Below are 17,635 nucleotides of genomic sequence, written 5' to 3' on the forward strand. Positions count from 1 at the left end.
TCCACTACTGATATAATACATAATCTAAATTTAATTGTTCAATAATGTGTTAATGCAGGAAGCATAGTGTGCCCTTTAAGCATGGGAACAGACATCAGCAAACTCAGTAATGTCAGTTACACAGCAATATCTATTGGTCTAACAGGCCAAGGCTGTAGCTCTTGGTGTATTAAATTGAGCAAAGCTGTGTTTTATGTTGTGTATTATTTATTGCCATATATTATTTATTGCCATATAATTGAAACTTTCCATTCTCTAAGAGGAAGAATGTGTTATTTCTTCTTTAAAAAGTCTCATAATCTTAAAGAGTTAATAAAATTATCATGAGCAGAGATCTCCCCATGTTCCCTCACTTTCTAAAAGCTTGTCTTTCACCATGACATGAATCAGACTCCTGTAATTTCTGGCAAGAATATGCATAAATTTAGAGAGACTGAATATTGGCACAAAATGCTGGTGATTCTCAGCTTTTGTACAAAAATATTAGCACTGTAACTGGCCTTAAAAATCCATATGGGTCCAATCCAGGGCTGTCCTGGACAGTCTATTCAGTTGGGCAGCACTGCTTAAAACTTCTCACCAGACACATCCGGTTCTGTTCATACTGTTCATTCTGCTTCCTCCCTCCTATTTGGCAGGAGGTCTCTTAGAGGTCTGATATTAAAAAAATACAAGTTTTCACGGTTGTATATACAGCAATAGCTTTGTAGAACAGCTGAACTTTTGCACTTTTTCTGCAGTCAGTCAAGCAGGGCCCAGGGGGCTCCACTGATGAAAGGGCTTCATGTGGATTCCCCCTCCAGAAAGCTGTCACTCACGCGGCCCCCAGAGAAGCAGAGGGGATCCTGGGTTGACGCAGGGAGTATGGGTTGTGGACTAGGAGTTGAACATGTAGGGGAAACAGTCTGAGTATTTAAGGGAGCAGTTTGACGACAGCAAAGTTGGATATGACCACCAAAATAGAAAAATGTGGAGAAATACCATCACATCTTATCTTATCTTATCTTATCTTATCTTATCTTATCTTATCTTATCTTATCTTATCTTATCTTGAAGAACTGTATTGTCTGTGGTTCAGAGTTTTTACTTCAGGTGATGTGTATTTGAGGTTTTTCACCTTGAATTCAGGGGTAAATACTGTATCCTTCTAAGATGTTTGAAAGGAAATGCTCAAATATAAAGACATTGAATTTCACCACACAATGTTAGTTGCTGTAGCCTTCAAACCAAACATTTTGGTTTTGGCACTGGGATAAAAAAAAAACTGTGTTGAATTGGATTTCTGTTACTCCTGTATGTCCTTTCCCACAATATCTTAGTCACAGATTTTTGTTAATTAATTTTTAACATACTATTCACATTTTCTCTACAATAATCTTTTTTTTTCATGCATTTGTGGCTGTTGCAAATGTGTCTTGGCTCTTTCTGAGCTCTGTGATTTATTTGTGCATTAGTTACAGTGTGTGTGTGTGTGTGTATGTGTGCTTGTCTGTTTTTTTCTTTATGTCTGTGTACTTTTATGAATCACTGCACATTACTCAACCTCTGCTTTCCTCTCCGGTAGCTTATTTATCAGCCGCTCCCTGAAACTTACCACTGCAGCCAGTAGAAGTCAACATAGCTGAGACTGAAGCCATTTGAGTGAAATATATCCGACGTGATCTTTGGGTGCCCAGGAAGGCCCCGCCCATTCACAGCGCATCCTCTTGGGACTGGTTGCCTGGCAACATTGGCTGATTGGGTTAGCAGGGTTAAGAAAGGGTCTGGCACGGGCCGGAGGAATCAGATCACTCCCATTGATCATCTTCACTGTGCGCTCCTCTGAGAGCTGAGGCCGCGGCCACAAAATCAAAGCCCTGCCATCATGTCTGAGAGGGGGTTATTACGCACACAAGGGAGCAGAGAGAGACATGGCAGGCTTTGTGTGGTTGCTCGGTCTGACATCCCATACCGCACATCACAGTATGATGCTGCAACTACTCACAGTTGCAAGTGATGTGATTGTAATTGAAGCCCTGCAAAGAGATTTCAGGGACTAGAGAGGGCAGGTCTGGAGAGCGGGGGTGTGCAGACAAGCCTTCAATGTCTAGAAAAGGTCCTGCTCTGTGGTGGCTTATTATCAGATATTATGAGATATATGGGATCTATTTAAGGTCATTAGCTGTAATGTGGATTGACACACAAGTATAAAAAGGTGCCACTTGTGGGGAAAGAGAGGGCTATAGGGTGGGTGGTGGTATTCCAAATGCCACCCACTGCACCCACAGTGTGGGGTCTCAACAGGAGGCAGACTCATCAGACTGATAGGGACTCACATCACGAGTAAGATGGCGTGTTTACAGCACTTTCTTTTCATTATATTATAGTGTTTACAGCATTAGTCCACTTTTGATAATAACATGTAATTTATATTTTTAACATCCTGCTCTCGGATGAAAACCAATTAGCTTTAGTGGGCTCTGAAGCTAATGCTTTTTAACCTAATAATCAGACTTCATTGCCATTTGGTAACCGCGCCATTATTCACTCTGATATCGCTGTTCTCTCGTCCTTCTCATTCGACACTGAGGCACAGTCACAGTTAGCATGTTATAAAGAACAGCAATGTTGTTTATATAAAGACAATACCCTTTTAAACAGCAGAAACTTTGACTTGTCAAAAACGCGAAAGGCCCTCTCTAGAGCCAGTGTTTGGTTTGTCTGTTCTGGGCTACTATAGAAACATGGTGGCGCAACATGGCAGGCTGCATGGAAAAGGACTTGCTCCGTATGTAGATATAAAAGGCTCATTCTAAGCTGACAAAAACAGAAAAAATTCTTATTTTCATGGGATTATACACTAATTAAAACATACTTATGAATATTATATTCCATTTCTGCCAAGTCTGTTCCACTAGATGCTACTATATTCTACACATTGCACCTTAAAGTCCCAGTAAACAAGCCAGCATGCACAATACCAGGAACCTGGAACTGGCTCACCTAAATGTAACACAGTTGGCATTAATTGCACCTGTACCTTTCTTGTTTTGATATGTTAGAATTGGCGGTGTGAAAAATATCTATTGGCAGGTTAAATACTTGGCTAAATAAGTGAAAACACATAACAAGTCATGATATAGCAAAATATAGACTATGAAGAGTTAAATATTTCAACAGTGCAAAAAAATATGTTTCCACTGAGTCCCTTTCTCTGTATGAGGACACCAGATAGAAAGTTAGCAGCTAACGCTAAAGCCTTTCTGAACAGGTTACTATGGATACCGAAGATATTAAAAGAGCTGTGTCTCGTTAGGTCAGTACAAAATGAAGTCAAATATTGAAGACTGTCTGCTGGACCTAGTTGGTGAGTTATCTTTTTAGCATTCAAAGCTAAATTAGTGTAGCTACCATTGAGTTGGATTTAATCTTAAGATTTGTTGTGATGATGTGAAGACTAATATATACAAAAACATTGGCAAGATTGTAAAGGTACCTAAAATGTTAGCTAACATATCTCTCATATATATCTAGATACCAGATGTTAGTGAGCAAGTGAAGCTAGGCTGTCTTCAAAAACCTTTATGTGTGAATGCTATAGCTTCATATTCTTCATTAAGTGTTAATTCCTGCTGCTAAAAGGATAACTTGTTTTAGCATCATTTGCATCTGTGCATCTCACTAGATGTTCTCCTGGACCACAGGAGGTGCAAAGGAGTCTTTACCTGCAGCTTCCTACAGACACACCTAGACCTGCCCACTGGTATAGGCTACTGGTAAGGTGCAAAAATACATGAAATCTTGAATTAAGGCCTTCTCAGAGATGACAGATGAGATGTGTCTCCTACTGTTTAATATCACAGACTAGCAAACATTCACATTTTAGAAGCGGGAACCAGTGAATTTTTTATATTTTTGCCAAAACTTGATGAGTATTTAATGATCAAAACAGTTGCTGCTTAATTTTCTGTCGATCATAACTAGGCTAATTAATTGATCATTTCAGCTTATGTATAGGCCTTTTCCAAAAGCTGAAATCTGAATAATGCAAGAGTGCGGCTTATGTTTTTGAACTTCAGAAATCCAAAATGATTCATTGTTTTTAAACTTTATATTTATCAATAAATTATACCAAGAAAATGATGAACATTAAGAAATTGTGCTTAGTGACAGAATTAAATTGCATTCAATCTGTTTTGTGATGGGGTTTGTGTGGGCTCTGAAGGCTTTTGTTCCAGTTGTACCACCTGAGTAATTATTTTATGTAATAGACATCTTAATACATGTAGACACATTTATTCATTCCCTCATCTCTGCGCCTGCTTATTCAAAACCGGTCCACTTCAACTCATTTGCTTCACGCGTCGACATTGTTGTTTTTGGCATGATGGTGAAATGTACCAGTGTCGAGACCGGCCAACTGTTCCACCAGTACTGCAGGCCTTTGGTGGTGACTGCTGAAGTCCTGGAGAGGTGTAAAGTGCAGCGAGGCATCGTGTGGTGGCGGCTGGGTGATCCCTCCCACGCCTCTTTACTCATGCTGTCCCAAGGGGAGGTAGACACCCGGCCAACTGGTGTCACTGTTCCTCCGCCAAAGTCACTGAGTCACCATGAAAATGGGGCTTCTTTTGGTCTCCTTTTCACCAGCTTATCCTTTGTTTCTGTGGTTTGCTGATCAATTTTTGCAACATCTTGTAGTTATTGACCATCCACACAATGATAAGACATAACACACACACTGATTGAGAGAAAAAACTGATGGATACTTATTTTTGTTACTTCAACATGCTTTGATTTCTTTTGGCTGCTACAGTACATACTGCATGTCCATGTATGTCTGTGCTTTGAAACTGATTTGCATTATGTCGCTTAGTCTTATCTAATTATATGTGGTCTGTTTGACGTTTCATGCTGCTAATGTTTCCCTCTCTGATGACCACAAGCTGTTTTTGTCTCTTCATTCCTTTCATCTTCCTTTTCTTATGTAACACCCTTGTTAAAACCGTCGAGGGAATGTAAGGATTTAGGTTTTCCTTTCTGGTTTTCATCCTCTTAAATGTGTCTTCACCTAAAGACTTATGGTGATACCGGTTTCAAAGATTAGACGAAATTTTTGTTGTTTACAAAAATTTATTCATACAAATCTTACAACACTTTTTTTTTTAAACATTTATTGACTTGATCCTTGCAGATCGCCATTTGAAGTAGTAATCTAATCACTTTCTACACAGTAAATATATATATCTTTGAAGATTATTTCATTTTAGTAAGGCTATTGGCGCTTTCATTATCATACATATAATGTTTCATGGAGAGCGGGAAACTGATCCTTCCCTCTATTTTCACAAAAAGTCTACGTCTAATGCTCTAAAAACAAAGTGCAAAAGAAAGCAGTGCAAGTAAGAGTGCTTCACGTCTAAGCTGGATGGCACTAAAGATCCTACCAAACGTCTGTGCAACACAAAAAACAACAACAAAAAGGGTGAAATGTAAGCTGATGATGTGCAGCATTGTAGGGCCACTAAATAGCCATCTGTGATTCATGGCGATTTTAAAGTCGATGCAAGGCACCACAGCCGCAAACTGCTTCCTGCGTCACAAAGCCTAGAGGAGAATGCAAAATTAAAGAAAAGATTTATACAGTAAACACGACTTATCAGCCAGGCACAGATCGAAGAACTGTTGGAAAACTAATGCTCATCTTGCTTTTTTTTTTGTTTTGTTTTGTTTTTTTTTTGCAAAATTGGAACTCCTTCCTTCTTCAGGAATTGGGAGGAAGTGTGCAGACAGGGGAACCAAAACATCAACTACTTTTTAAATGTGATTTGTCTACACTGAGTTGTAGGTTTTACAGAGTTAGCCTGATCCCTCAACATTTCAAACTATATCTTCTTAGTCAATTATCCATTCTCTCCTCATTTGCTTTCTCTGGATGTCTCTCTAACTGTGTTTTCCTCTCTTGTACTTCTGCATCTCATCCTTCTCCCTCTTTAAATTTAAGTGTGTCACTTAAATCATGTCAATCATGGCAGCCTTTGTGCCAAACTGCAAATAAAGATAATAGAAAATGACCACTTGAATTGTCCAATCACAGCTTTTTTTTTTTCATCATATACAATTTAACAATAGGTTACAAAACAGAGCCTAAAAGATAAAGCATGACATTAGACTGAGAGGTTCGTTGCCAGCAGTAAAGTACATTCAGAGAATTCTTCAATGGAGGACAAGGTTCAACATACAGCTTTGTGTAGAAATGTCAGCGAGTAGAACAAAACACAAAACAACATCCAGAAATGACAGGTATGTATGTTTGCAGTAGTCAGAAAGCAAGCAAAACCATCCGGTTGGAGTCGTCTGCACAGATGCGGTGGCTAGTGCAATTACTTTAATCATGCAGTCTACTTGTAGTTTTACATTGGTTCACATGACAGAAAAGGGAAGCACAATAGACCCAGGAGGTTCAAACACAAAAGTTCAAACTGCCTCATATGTCTCTCACAAAGCACAAGTCGGATGGATAAGTAACCATGTAACAAGTATCATTTCTTATGGTGTTTTTTTTTTCTGATTTTTTAAATAATTTGCCTGATGGTGCTTTAAATGTTGGTGATACTTATTATATGGGCAGAGAGACACGAGAAAACCTTCAGTAGAGTAAGAGGTTTCCTATGACTTTTCCAAACACATAGAAACCAGTTGATAGAAACACAAGATCGGCACTTTACACAGTCAAAGGTGTAAGCTCACTCTGTAAACACTGCGGAAGAAAAGGACTGGAAAAACCTCAAAAGTACTCTGGTCCTCATGTCAGATTCTTGGGATTCTTGGTTTAAAAGAATGGGTAACTGACATTTTGAATGTTTTAAAGCCAACTGGGCTCACATCTGGTCTAACCCAGATCTACTGCAATCATCTTTATCATCCTCGCATCCATGAAGAGGACGCTGATGATGTTGTACCTTTTTGTGTCAATCAGCAATGATATGTGTAACATATCGGTCTAAAGTCTCTCCACGTTCAGCCTGTATGCACTTGGCTGCACAGGTGGGATTAAAGGTCAAAATCTGTGAGACTCTTGAGAGACAGGAGCACAAATGAGGTGGAAGAAGATCAGGTTTTGAGTGTTTGGAGCAAGATCACAAGGTTCAGAGTTAAAAGGTGAGAGGAAAAGGGAGGGACATGAGAGACCCCCCAAGTAGGACACGGCTTCAGGAAAGTGTCTGAAACTCACCAGAAATTCAGGAGAGAACTGTTTCAGCCAATCTCCCAAAAAAGCCTCAAACTCATCCCAGTCCCGGAAGGCATCAAAGTCTATGCCTTGTAGGATATCGTGAAGACCTATGTCTTCAAGGCTGTTGTGGATAAAGACAACTAAACTCTTAATGTCGCTTTACAAAAAGCAGCATTCAATACATTGATTGTCTTTTAAACTATTTATTTTCCTCACAATCATATCTCGTCACTAAATGTTTAAAAGACAGGGCTGTTGGAGCATATCGTCATGTTAACAATTGTCTCCCCTCAATAAATAGGTCTAAAAAAAATAAATCAATGAATACATAAATAGAGGCTATTTTTTTTCATAATGAACAAAAATTGGTCCACAAAGTAGATATTATGTGTCCTCAAGTGCTTTAAGTACAAAATAATAAACAATATTATTATCAAAATATTCATTTTAATGGCTTACTTCATACATAAATACATGTTTAAGAACACAAAAAGCGATCCACTGATTGTTCAGATCTCAAAATGACTTCATCTGGGGCTGCACACACTTAAGTTTTTTTTGTTTTTCAGGAGGGGAGGGAGGATGCTACAAATATGCCATCCGGCGTCCTTTGTTTCTAATTCTCTGTCTATACCTTTTCCCAAGGACTGCTGCCAGGTATTTCTTGACTGCCATTTGCTTCCGGTAGCGGCTGTAGCTGTCTGTGAAGATCCCATCTGAGTGTCGCTTGGACAGAGGCTCTGAGCTGTCATCCGATTTATTTCCCCCGCTGTGAGAGAGAAACAAAGGGCAGGTTTCACTACCATCACATGAAAACATTTATATTTTACCTCTGCATGTATGACCTGTGTGTGGTGCTGTGTGGTGAAGAGCACGAGTTTGGGACTGGGAGGATCTTTGTGGCACCATCTTATAGAGGGAAAATAATTAGATAATCAGATTCACCATTTTGTTCAGAACAATGCAGCCTGGAGTGCTGTGCAGAGACCAAATCTGTGTCCTTCATTCAGAGCATTTTAAATACAATAATCAGATTTCACCCTTGAGTTTATTCTGGGAACAAGCCTGTGATTTTGCAGAAACATTTTTGCAAAATGATCCTACAAAAGGCTTAATCTTGGAGTCACTCTCTTTATTTAACTTGTAGCCCATGATGGGCTAAAAGTGCCTAATAGTCCTGGGATGGGCAGCTCATTTGGCATATATGTCTAACCTGCAATGAGATGTGATTGGCCTGCTCATAAGTCTGGAGTAATTGCATGCTTGTCTTCCACCAAGAACCACTGGGACTCAATCCTATAAATTATTCATATGGAAATAAATTTAAGCCTGCGCAGGTTAATTCTTCCCTCCGCGCCTTAACGACACAGCAGAGGGCTGGGAAAATGACACTTCCCAAATCAATCAAGTGCTCGTTTGTGCCCTGACGATTTTATAGGATAAAGGCTGAATAAGAGGGCGAGGGTGCCAGATTTAACTGCATGCTGGGAGATAATGGGACCACAGACATATACAGTACGTATAACAGCGTGAGTTATGAGCATTGAAAGGATCAGTAACCAAAAAAAACCAAAACAAGAAAAGAACCAAAAACGCACATAGGACAGAAAACATTAGATATAAAAGAAGAGATGACAACCAAGAAGATGTTCTTACCCTACACGTTTTGCCATCAGAGAATGCAGATATTTCCTTGCTGATAACTGACCCAGCGCTTTCCTGTAGGCTTTATTAAACATGCCGTCTGCATGCCTTTCCGTTCTGGGATGATAGATAGCCACACAGTAAAATCACCACACACCCAGCGCAAGAGGCAACAGTTTCAAGTAGCTACACTGCAATAAATGCCAGATCTTCAACAAATCAATTATGAGTCTAATATTGGGCCTGTGGAAAAATCTCCAAATTTGGGGATTATTTTATTAATTATTATTATTAATTTGCACTGGATGTTCTATTTCTTTCCAGATTTCTACAGAAACAGTCCGTTTTGGCAGAATATTTTTGCTTATTTAAGAAGAAGAAATACTGCGATAAAGACTAAAATGCGCGTCGTTACGCAGCAGGATTTCTCTGGATGTTCATCCATGTGCGACATTTTTTTTTTAAAGAAAGCTCAACTTGAACCGACTAAGATAAAAACAGACTATTTGGTGAAAGAAGCTGTAAATAAAAAATAAACTTTCATCATGTTGGAAATTACTCACATAATTTCGACGATACATTACATTGATTAACACAAAACGCAACAACATATGAACAGAAATAGGACTACAGCAATGAGATGTTCAACATGGAAGTCTCCAACGTTGAGAAGAAGAAAAAGGAAAAAAAAAAAAAAAAAAAAAGTTTGGGTAAAATGGTGGTGATAGTCACCTTTCCTCCGGTGGATAGTACAAAGTGTAGACGTCGTCAACGACAGAAGCAGGACTTCTCACATCCACTTGGTCTCTGTCATAATCCAGGGATGGTAAGGAGTTTCCATCCTCATCATAAACCTCACTGTCAAGTCTGAAAAAATTAGACACGATCTGTTTTCCAATCTGCAACCTCTGCGTCTGACGAGTGAAATATCATTTGCATATTCAGAATGAAACCGGTTTACATGTTTCATAAACTTCTTTAAAGACTTAAATAAAATCTAAGAATCATCACTCAATATGTAATCATATTACTTTGTGCCACAATTTAGGCTTTAATAACATTTCTTTAATTTCCCTTGAACAAAAATGCAATTTCCTCCTCAAATCTGACTTTTTATGCCTTATTTATCGACCAAAATGTTTTCAATTAATTATCTAATCACAGAAATTGGTCGTTTAATGGCTGCAGGGATTGAGACACTGTACTTCACTGCCTCTGTAGCCTAAATTACATTACCTCCGCTCCCTGGTGAATGTTTCTCCGCAATTGTTTCTGTGTAAGCAGCCTTATGGATCGGCTGTCAGATGATGCTATCCAGTAATCCAATAGGCTATTATAGCCACAGACATAACTAACTGTGGAGCAGATATGGTCTTTAGCCTTTGTCCTGCTGCTGCTGAGTGCAATAAAGCCAAGATCTGCCTTCATCGCATGCCAAAAACAAATAAAGACAAATCAACATCTGAAAAGTGACACTTAAATGATGAATAAGAGTGTACATACCTAACACTGGGAAAGCTAAGCCCCACAGGTGAGCAGTTGACGCTGTAATGCATTATGATTCCATAGATGAGTAAGGCTAAAGTCGCTTTACTAGACATTGTCCTGCTGCAAAAGAAAAAAAAACGCCATTAAGTGGTTGCACAGGTGTATCAAATACCAAATCACTCACACCAGTCATTCTTTGATGCATTATTGGAGTAGATTCTATTGTTTCCTGTGATATCCAGTTACTTTCACATCACACCTGTGAGTTTCTAAAAAAGAAAAGAAGCAGCTGACTTTACCCAAACGCTTTTTGCCCACTTTTACGCTGCGTAAAACCAACGGAAAGTGCCTCCTCTTACCAGTTGCGAGACGCGATCCGCTGAAGACCTCAACTGGGAGAGTGAGATAGGAAGTCTATCTCAGTCTCTCTTTCTCTCGCTCTCTCTTTCCCTTCCTCTCCTCTTCCTCTATTCCCTCAGTGAAGCGCCTCTTCGGTCTCCTTGTGCTTCTTTTGAGTGTGCAGCCCTCCGTGCGCCCGCAGCTCAGTTCTCGGGGATCTCTACGTGTTCTCGGTCATGGGCGGAAGGAAGAGCGCCAAACATTTGTCTGCGGAGAACTTTCCTGCGTCCTGTGAACTTAACTCCCCTTGGTTTTTTATTCATGAATCCGACAGGCATGCCTTTTTCACTTGTCACAAGGAGGGGGGCGGGGGGTGGAGGGGCTGAGGTGGGTGGCTGCGTCATCGCCCCTCGTCCCATTGGAGTGCATCCTTCTTCCGCGTCAATGAAAGACCCCGAGCCAAGTCATAAAAAAAAAGAATGGATCTTGAGTTCAAACATTATCATTAATTAAACCGCGAATTAATGTCAACATTTGACGTCACGCCTTAAATAGGATCACGTGGGCCTTTGAAGCCTTGTGGGATGGAGAGGGAGCTGTCCAGTGCTGAAATGTGACAGACAGCCTCACTTCTAGAAATAGTTCCTCTAACTAAGGCACCAAAGAGATATCTGTGATGCAGCTGACTTACTTTATCAGTATGTTTTGTCATTTTATACCTTTATTTTAGGTCAGAGGTCAGAATGAACCAGATACTTCCAGTCTTCTGGTTGAACAACAGTCTCTTTAACCACTTGATTTCCCTCATTGTCCCTGTCTCAGTGGATTAAAGTTCTGTCTTACACACCTAATTCAACTCATTGATTAATCTGATCAAATCAATACAATACATGATTGTTCGGTCAATGTTAGACGTAATCTTATACAGTTTAAAAGGTTACACAGACTCATTCTTTGGTCATTCAGTAAACTGTACACATATTAGAAAAAGCATCTTTCATTGTTTCTCCAAGGCTTTTGGGAAGCACTGGGAACCCGATGCTCTTATAGCCATCCTCGGCATAACAACCTCCTTGTCTTTGGCCTGTAAGAATATGAAAACATGTCTGTTTCGTTTGAAATGGTAATTGCAAATAAAGTCCTTATCTTACAAGTGTGGAAAATGGATTCTGTACTTATGTATGATTTGTGGTTGAGAGAAATGGCAAACACATTAGACTTGGAGAGACTGAGATACTATAATGACGACAAAGGAGGTGTTTTCGATAAGAATTGGATCCCTGTACTCAAATTATTTTCAGGGTAAGGACTAATTGGTTGTGTCCAATGTAAAACACCCTGCTGTGTATACTCCTGTTTAATTACATTCTTTCATTTTGTACTTTTTAAAGAAAAAACTGCTTTGTATTGTGATTATCATTGTTATTATTTTGGATGTGCTGTGTTCATTTGTGGGAGTTTTTATGTTCCCATAAGATAAACATATACTGTATATTAAAATACTATTGATAGCTACAACAATCTATAAATACTGTATTACAAGTAGAAGTCCTGCATTCAAGCTCCTATAAATAAGTATCAAAAGTAAACAGAAGAAAAAGGCCCTGTCAGTGACACTTATGATGATTAGATTAGATTAGATTGGATTAGACAGTTTTATTAATCCCCAAAGGAGAAACTCATTTGCCACCAAATCAACTCATGCAGACAACAAACAATATAGACATTGCATTCATGGTACACAACAAAAAAATAACCTCATAAATACCATTTAGACATGATTGACAATTAAAAGGTGCTATGGATCTATACCACATCTAAAAGCGTTCATTAAAAAATCTGACCACTGCTGGAGCAAAAGACCGTCTGAGTTGTTCAGTAGAACACTGAGGCATCACTAGCCGCTCACTAAATGAGCTTCTGAGTCTGTTAAAAACACTGTGTAATGGATGACCTTCAAAGTACAGAACTGTTTTTAGTTTGGCTTTTGATGTATTGATTAGTAAGTAGGATTTCACTGTCGTAGCCGGTCAAGGTGGAGCTAGTTTTGGCTAGTTTGGCTCCATCCAAAGGGTCACAACTTAAATCCAAATGGTCGTGAGATGATTGATGAGGTAGGAGGGCAATAAAAACAAAGTTCTGCCACCCAGTTTTGTATTAATTCTTTATGCTGTTCTCCAATCTTTGCTTTTCTGGGCATCAAACAATTAAAATAAACCACCTGAAAAGTTTAGAGAGGGTCACAAGCCAAAATAGTTAGTTGGTTTTTAACTTTGCCTTGTATTTTATAGGCTTATCAGATGTTGTTTTTTTTTAAATGTAAAATCTTCATCTGACATCTAGTAATGAATGAAAAGGAGTAAATAGTACAATATTTCCCTCTGAAATGTGTGAAGTTGAAATACAAAGTAGCATGAAATTGAAATACTTGAGTAAAATACAAGTGCCTCAAAATTTTACTTAATTACAGTACTTTATTAAATGTGTTTAGTTACTTTCCATATACCTAAATCCAAATAAAACTATTATTAACTTTGGATCTTCTACATCACTTGTTCTCTTCTGTGGGCTCTTGTGACTGTGGACACTGTTCATTAACAGTCAGCTCCTTCAACACAGGTTTGAGGACCATGTGTTGAATCTTTAGTGGGTGATTCAGACCGGTCGAGCCACCTCTGGTTCTGACGTCATGTGACGCTTTTCTTGGCGCAAAGGAACGCTTTACTTTGAATTCTTAAGATGGTGAGGAGAAAAAATCTCTGAAAACGCCGGCTCAAGTATAGTCCTGTTTTTGCTCTGAGAGAGCACTGCACCCAAGTGGTTATAAGAAGAAAGTGCTATGTGGTAAAGCAGGAATCTCAAGGTCTTAAATGGATAAAATCTTGTCAAAGCTGTCAAAGAAAAAGTATCTGAGAAGAATGTGTGTTTAGACATCACCGTATAGAGAATTATCTGACTGCCCGAACTCAAAATAGAAAAGAAAATGGAGCTAACTCATCCTTTTACAGGCTTTTACAGGGTTTATTTATCAGTAAAGTGGGATTAAATTAGGTTATACCTCATTCTGTTCCTCTTAACTATGATTTTCCAATTGGGTCGATAATCTCTAAATGACAATATTTTCATTTTTGTAACAATGACGTGTCTGTTTGTTACTTTTTTTTTGCCTTTTGGGCTCTCTAAAGTGGAAAATAATTATGATTAACACTTTGCCTTATCTTCCAATGAACGATGCTTCATCTCTTAATAATGTTAAAAGAATATTTGCACTGATGTTACCAGGATGTCAGTTTTTCTTAATCAAATTACATATACAGGGCTGAGAACATGAAATAGATAAGAATATGTATCCAGTAATCACCTAATGCTTGACTCACCACACCAAGTAAGTGCTTTCCTGTAATAATCATAGTGGAATATTAATAAACTTTCTGACCTGAGCAACCATTTACTCATTTATAGTTGCATTTTAATCCCCTATTGAAAGTTGCTGGAAATGCTTGTTGCTTTTCTGGCTATGAGCACTCATTATATCACCAATGTTGATATAAGATCTAGATTTTTTTAATACAAGATGATAAACAAAGTGATTTCCTCCCATAAAATCCTTATATTGCACATTTTAAAACTCATAACTTGTCACTATGATGGCACTGTATGTAGAGAAAATATGCTTTTGTTTGCACATATGGGTCTCCAAACAGCAGCAGCCTTAAATTCACACTGTTTATTATCCTATACCTGGAAAGAGGGCTTTGAGTAACTGTATGTCTGAGCTTTATCACATCAAACAGGACAGATAAACATATGACTCATTCTAATTTTAGGACTGTTAGCTTTTTATAGCACCCGCTGCTGTTGACATAAATGGTTTTATTGAAGTTACTGTCTCATGATTCAAGTATCTTAATACTCAGCTCTTACAACGACAAGTGTTGACAGAACATGGCTTTTTAAATTGTGTCAGGTGTGTGTGTGTGTATACTTGTATGTCTATCTATGTGAGGACCGATTTGATTTTTTGACCTTAGGAGTGAGGACATTTTTGCCAGACCTGTTTGAGGTTTAAGACTTGGTTTTAGGGTTATGGTTAGAATTGGGTTTATGTTCAGTTGCGGGTTAAGGCTGACGTTAAGCATGTAGTTGTGATGGTTACAGTTAGGTGTGTGTGTGTGTGTAGTAGTAGTAGTAGTAGTTGTTGTAGTTGTTGTAGTAGTAGTAGTAGTAGTAGTAGTAAAAGGGTTGAGAAGAAATTAAAAAAGATGCCAAAAAAGCAAATTATACACGTTGTAGAAAATATAAAGACAATCCAAACTGTACATTAATTAGTTCTATTATATTTAATTTTGTCAAAACTTTTAATTAAAGCTGTTGTAGTATTATTTTACTGTATTTCACATAATACGTTCTCTTTTCATACACTGTTCCCAATTCATTTGTCACACCCTAGCTAAAACTAAAGCAGTATTATACAGTACAGCTGCTCTGCAATAAATCCAAAGGGTTCAGTTTAGGTTCAAATTGTTAAAGAGATGTCTTGATTCAACTTTATGGTCATTTTGGAGGCTGTAGTTTGAGGTGCTTTTGAATTGTATTGCATAAATTGAGAAATGTCTCTAATATTTTGTCCATGCAGACTAAATTATGCCCTTTAAATAAACTCAATTTACATACAGTACATACTGGTTGAGATATAATCTGATACAATCACTCTCAGCTTTAGTTTTGCCTTTAAACTGTTTTAACTTAATTTTAAGTGAAATCAAGCTGAAGGGGAATTAGATTTCGTAGTACTGAAAACTGAGTTTACCGTATAAAGACTAACAAATAACAATTTTAACATTTGTGCAAACTGCAAAACAAATTATGACTTAAAAATGCATACAAAGTAGAGAGTCTTAATACTTATAGCTGAATTAATGCAGAGTATGTATGTTATGCAAATAGATATAACATATAGCCAATGGAGGAGAGGAGGTGAAGTGACAGCCATGTTATAATCAGACATGTAGAGTAGCTGTCAGTATCAAAAGGGGAGGAGAACTGTTTTATTGTAATTGCAGGGTTCACACTGAGGAGGATGTAATCACTAGTGTCATACACGAGCCTTTCAGCTTCAGAGCAGATCACAGACACACAGCTCGAACAGCTATAATGATGCACAACAAAACAGAAATGTGTTCAAATGCCTGTATTTTTGTGCATCTAGTTAATTATTTATTATTTAGGCCATCTATGTACTTTTGTATTTATCTATGGTGTAGTAACTTTACAGGTCATTTCCACAGGTCTTCCTCAGGCAAAGGAGGAAATGTCACAATTAAAAATGAAGGGAGCTTTGATGTGTGCAGGTACTCCTTGTATCCCAGTTTGATTGTTGTCCTTGTGTATCTTTATGAAGATTTTTGTGTGTAAGTGCACTGAGAGCCACTATAAACCATGTGTAAACATACTTGGCCAGTATAGCTGGTTCTTGTTTTCTGTCCCACTGAGGTTTTGTGGATGCGCACACGACTACTCTGTTTAATTTCTATCTTTCCAAATAATGTTGAAGACATTTACATATATTAATACTTCCATTGAAGAAGAGGCACTTCTTCACTATATTTGAGAAGCTTTACACCAATAATTAAAGGAATTATTTCACCTTGAAAAAGAGTTTACATTCGGATTAGTTTCAGATATGTGACATTAGATTCAAATACTGAAGCATAATGCACTGTGGAACCAAATCTCCCCCATGAGGACAATAAATATCTATTTATTTGCTGATCAACAATAATTTGGGATTCAAATGGTGAAAGTTTTTTTTAATATAGCTATCTCAGTTTCCATAAGAAAGTGGGGATGTAACAACAAAAACACATATTTTTCCCCTTAAATTAAATTCCACTGTTTCGCTTGTTTGCTTGAGGAGGTTTGGACCTGGTCAGGATGCCCCCTGGACGTCTTCCTCTGGAAGTGTTCAAGGCACGTCCAAGTGGTAGGAAACCCAGACCAAGAACACACTGGAGGGACTAGATATCTCTTCCGGTCTGGGAATGCCTTGGGATCCCCCAGGAGGAGTTGGAGGGCATTGCTGGGTTGAAGCATGTCTGGGTTTCCTTACTTAGTCTGATGCCACTGTGACCCAGTCCTGGATAAGTGGTGGAAAATGGATGGATGGGTGTTTTGCTTTTTTGTTAGTTTTCTTGTGGAAAAATATCAATATGGCTGCTCTATTTTTCATGTGTCCTCTCTGCCTTTGGTATAAAGTGGTCACAGGCTGGATTTTCAATTCAATACAAATACAAAAGTAGTTCAAAGTGCTTTATGTAATAATAATAATAAAACAAAAACAAAGCAAATATGTGCTTATATACATATAAACATTCATACAAGTATAAAGAAATGTACCTTCATACACATACATATATACATACAGTACATACACACATACATATTCCTATGAGGAATATAACATAATGATATTTTTGTTGTGTTGGATTGATGTCCAACAGGCCAGAAGTACTGCTATAGAAGATAGATCCACAGAAAATTTAATTATAAATCAATATAGTGGTGTTCCTACAGTATGTGTATCCACCAAAAGAAATGCATACAAAATTATGCACAGAACATCCACAATGTTTTATTTGATGATATGATACACCAATGTTTTGTACTTGAATAATTCACTAAATATAAGAATTATGTTACTTCAAGTTAAGTGGTGGCAAATTAAGGGATTTAAGGGGGAATCAGGGATCAATCAATGAATCAATCAATAAATCAAATCACTATAATAATATCTAACAACATACACATGACTCTGCATGTTTCACCACTGCTGTACTGTATTATGGGCAATTGTATGTGCATGACACACTAACTAAATAACTAACTAAATAACTAACTATATATTTATTTATTTACTGCAGTGCATCCACTCAAAATATAAACATGCTCTAGCCA

At 38.0% G+C, this 17,635-nt stretch overlaps 1 protein-coding gene and 1 long non-coding RNA gene across 4 annotated transcripts; one reads left to right on the plus strand and one right to left on the minus strand.

The window, feature by feature from the left end:
* The first annotated feature begins 604 nt into the window (after positions 1-604).
* On the plus strand, positions 605-5,315 carry LOC137173406 (uncharacterized). The gene is made up of 2 exons (XR_010925175.1): positions 605-3,755; positions 4,384-5,315. It is a non-coding gene; the product is annotated as an uncharacterized lncRNA (long non-coding RNA).
* A 41-nt stretch (positions 5,316-5,356) lies between these two features.
* adcyap1a (adenylate cyclase activating polypeptide 1a) lies at positions 5,357-11,017 on the minus strand. Of its 3 annotated transcripts, XM_067578219.1 has the most exons (7): positions 10,702-11,006; positions 10,358-10,462; positions 9,587-9,721; positions 8,867-8,971; positions 7,845-7,979; positions 7,211-7,331; positions 5,357-5,583 (listed from the first exon to the last, which is right to left on the minus strand). In XM_067578219.1, exons 2-7 carry the CDS (start codon positions 10,453-10,455, stop codon positions 5,575-5,577), a joined length of 603 nt encoding a protein of 200 aa, XP_067434320.1. In that variant the 5' UTR covers positions 10,456-10,462; positions 10,702-11,006; the 3' UTR covers positions 5,357-5,574. The 3 variants fall into 3 exon arrangements, with proteins under 3 accessions (XP_067434320.1, XP_067434321.1, XP_067434322.1); XM_067578220.1 differs by lacking the exon at positions 8,867-8,971 and having other exon boundaries at positions 10,702-11,013; XM_067578221.1 differs by lacking the exons at positions 5,357-5,583; positions 7,211-7,331; positions 8,867-8,971 and having other exon boundaries at positions 7,398-7,979; positions 10,702-11,017.
* Between the last annotated feature and the right edge of the window lie 6,618 nt (positions 11,018-17,635).

The sequence above is a fragment of the Thunnus thynnus genome, chromosome 21, assembly GCF_963924715.1.
Source record: "Thunnus thynnus chromosome 21, fThuThy2.1, whole genome shotgun sequence".
NCBI classification, from domain to species: Eukaryota; Metazoa; Chordata; class Actinopteri; order Scombriformes; family Scombridae; genus Thunnus; species Thunnus thynnus.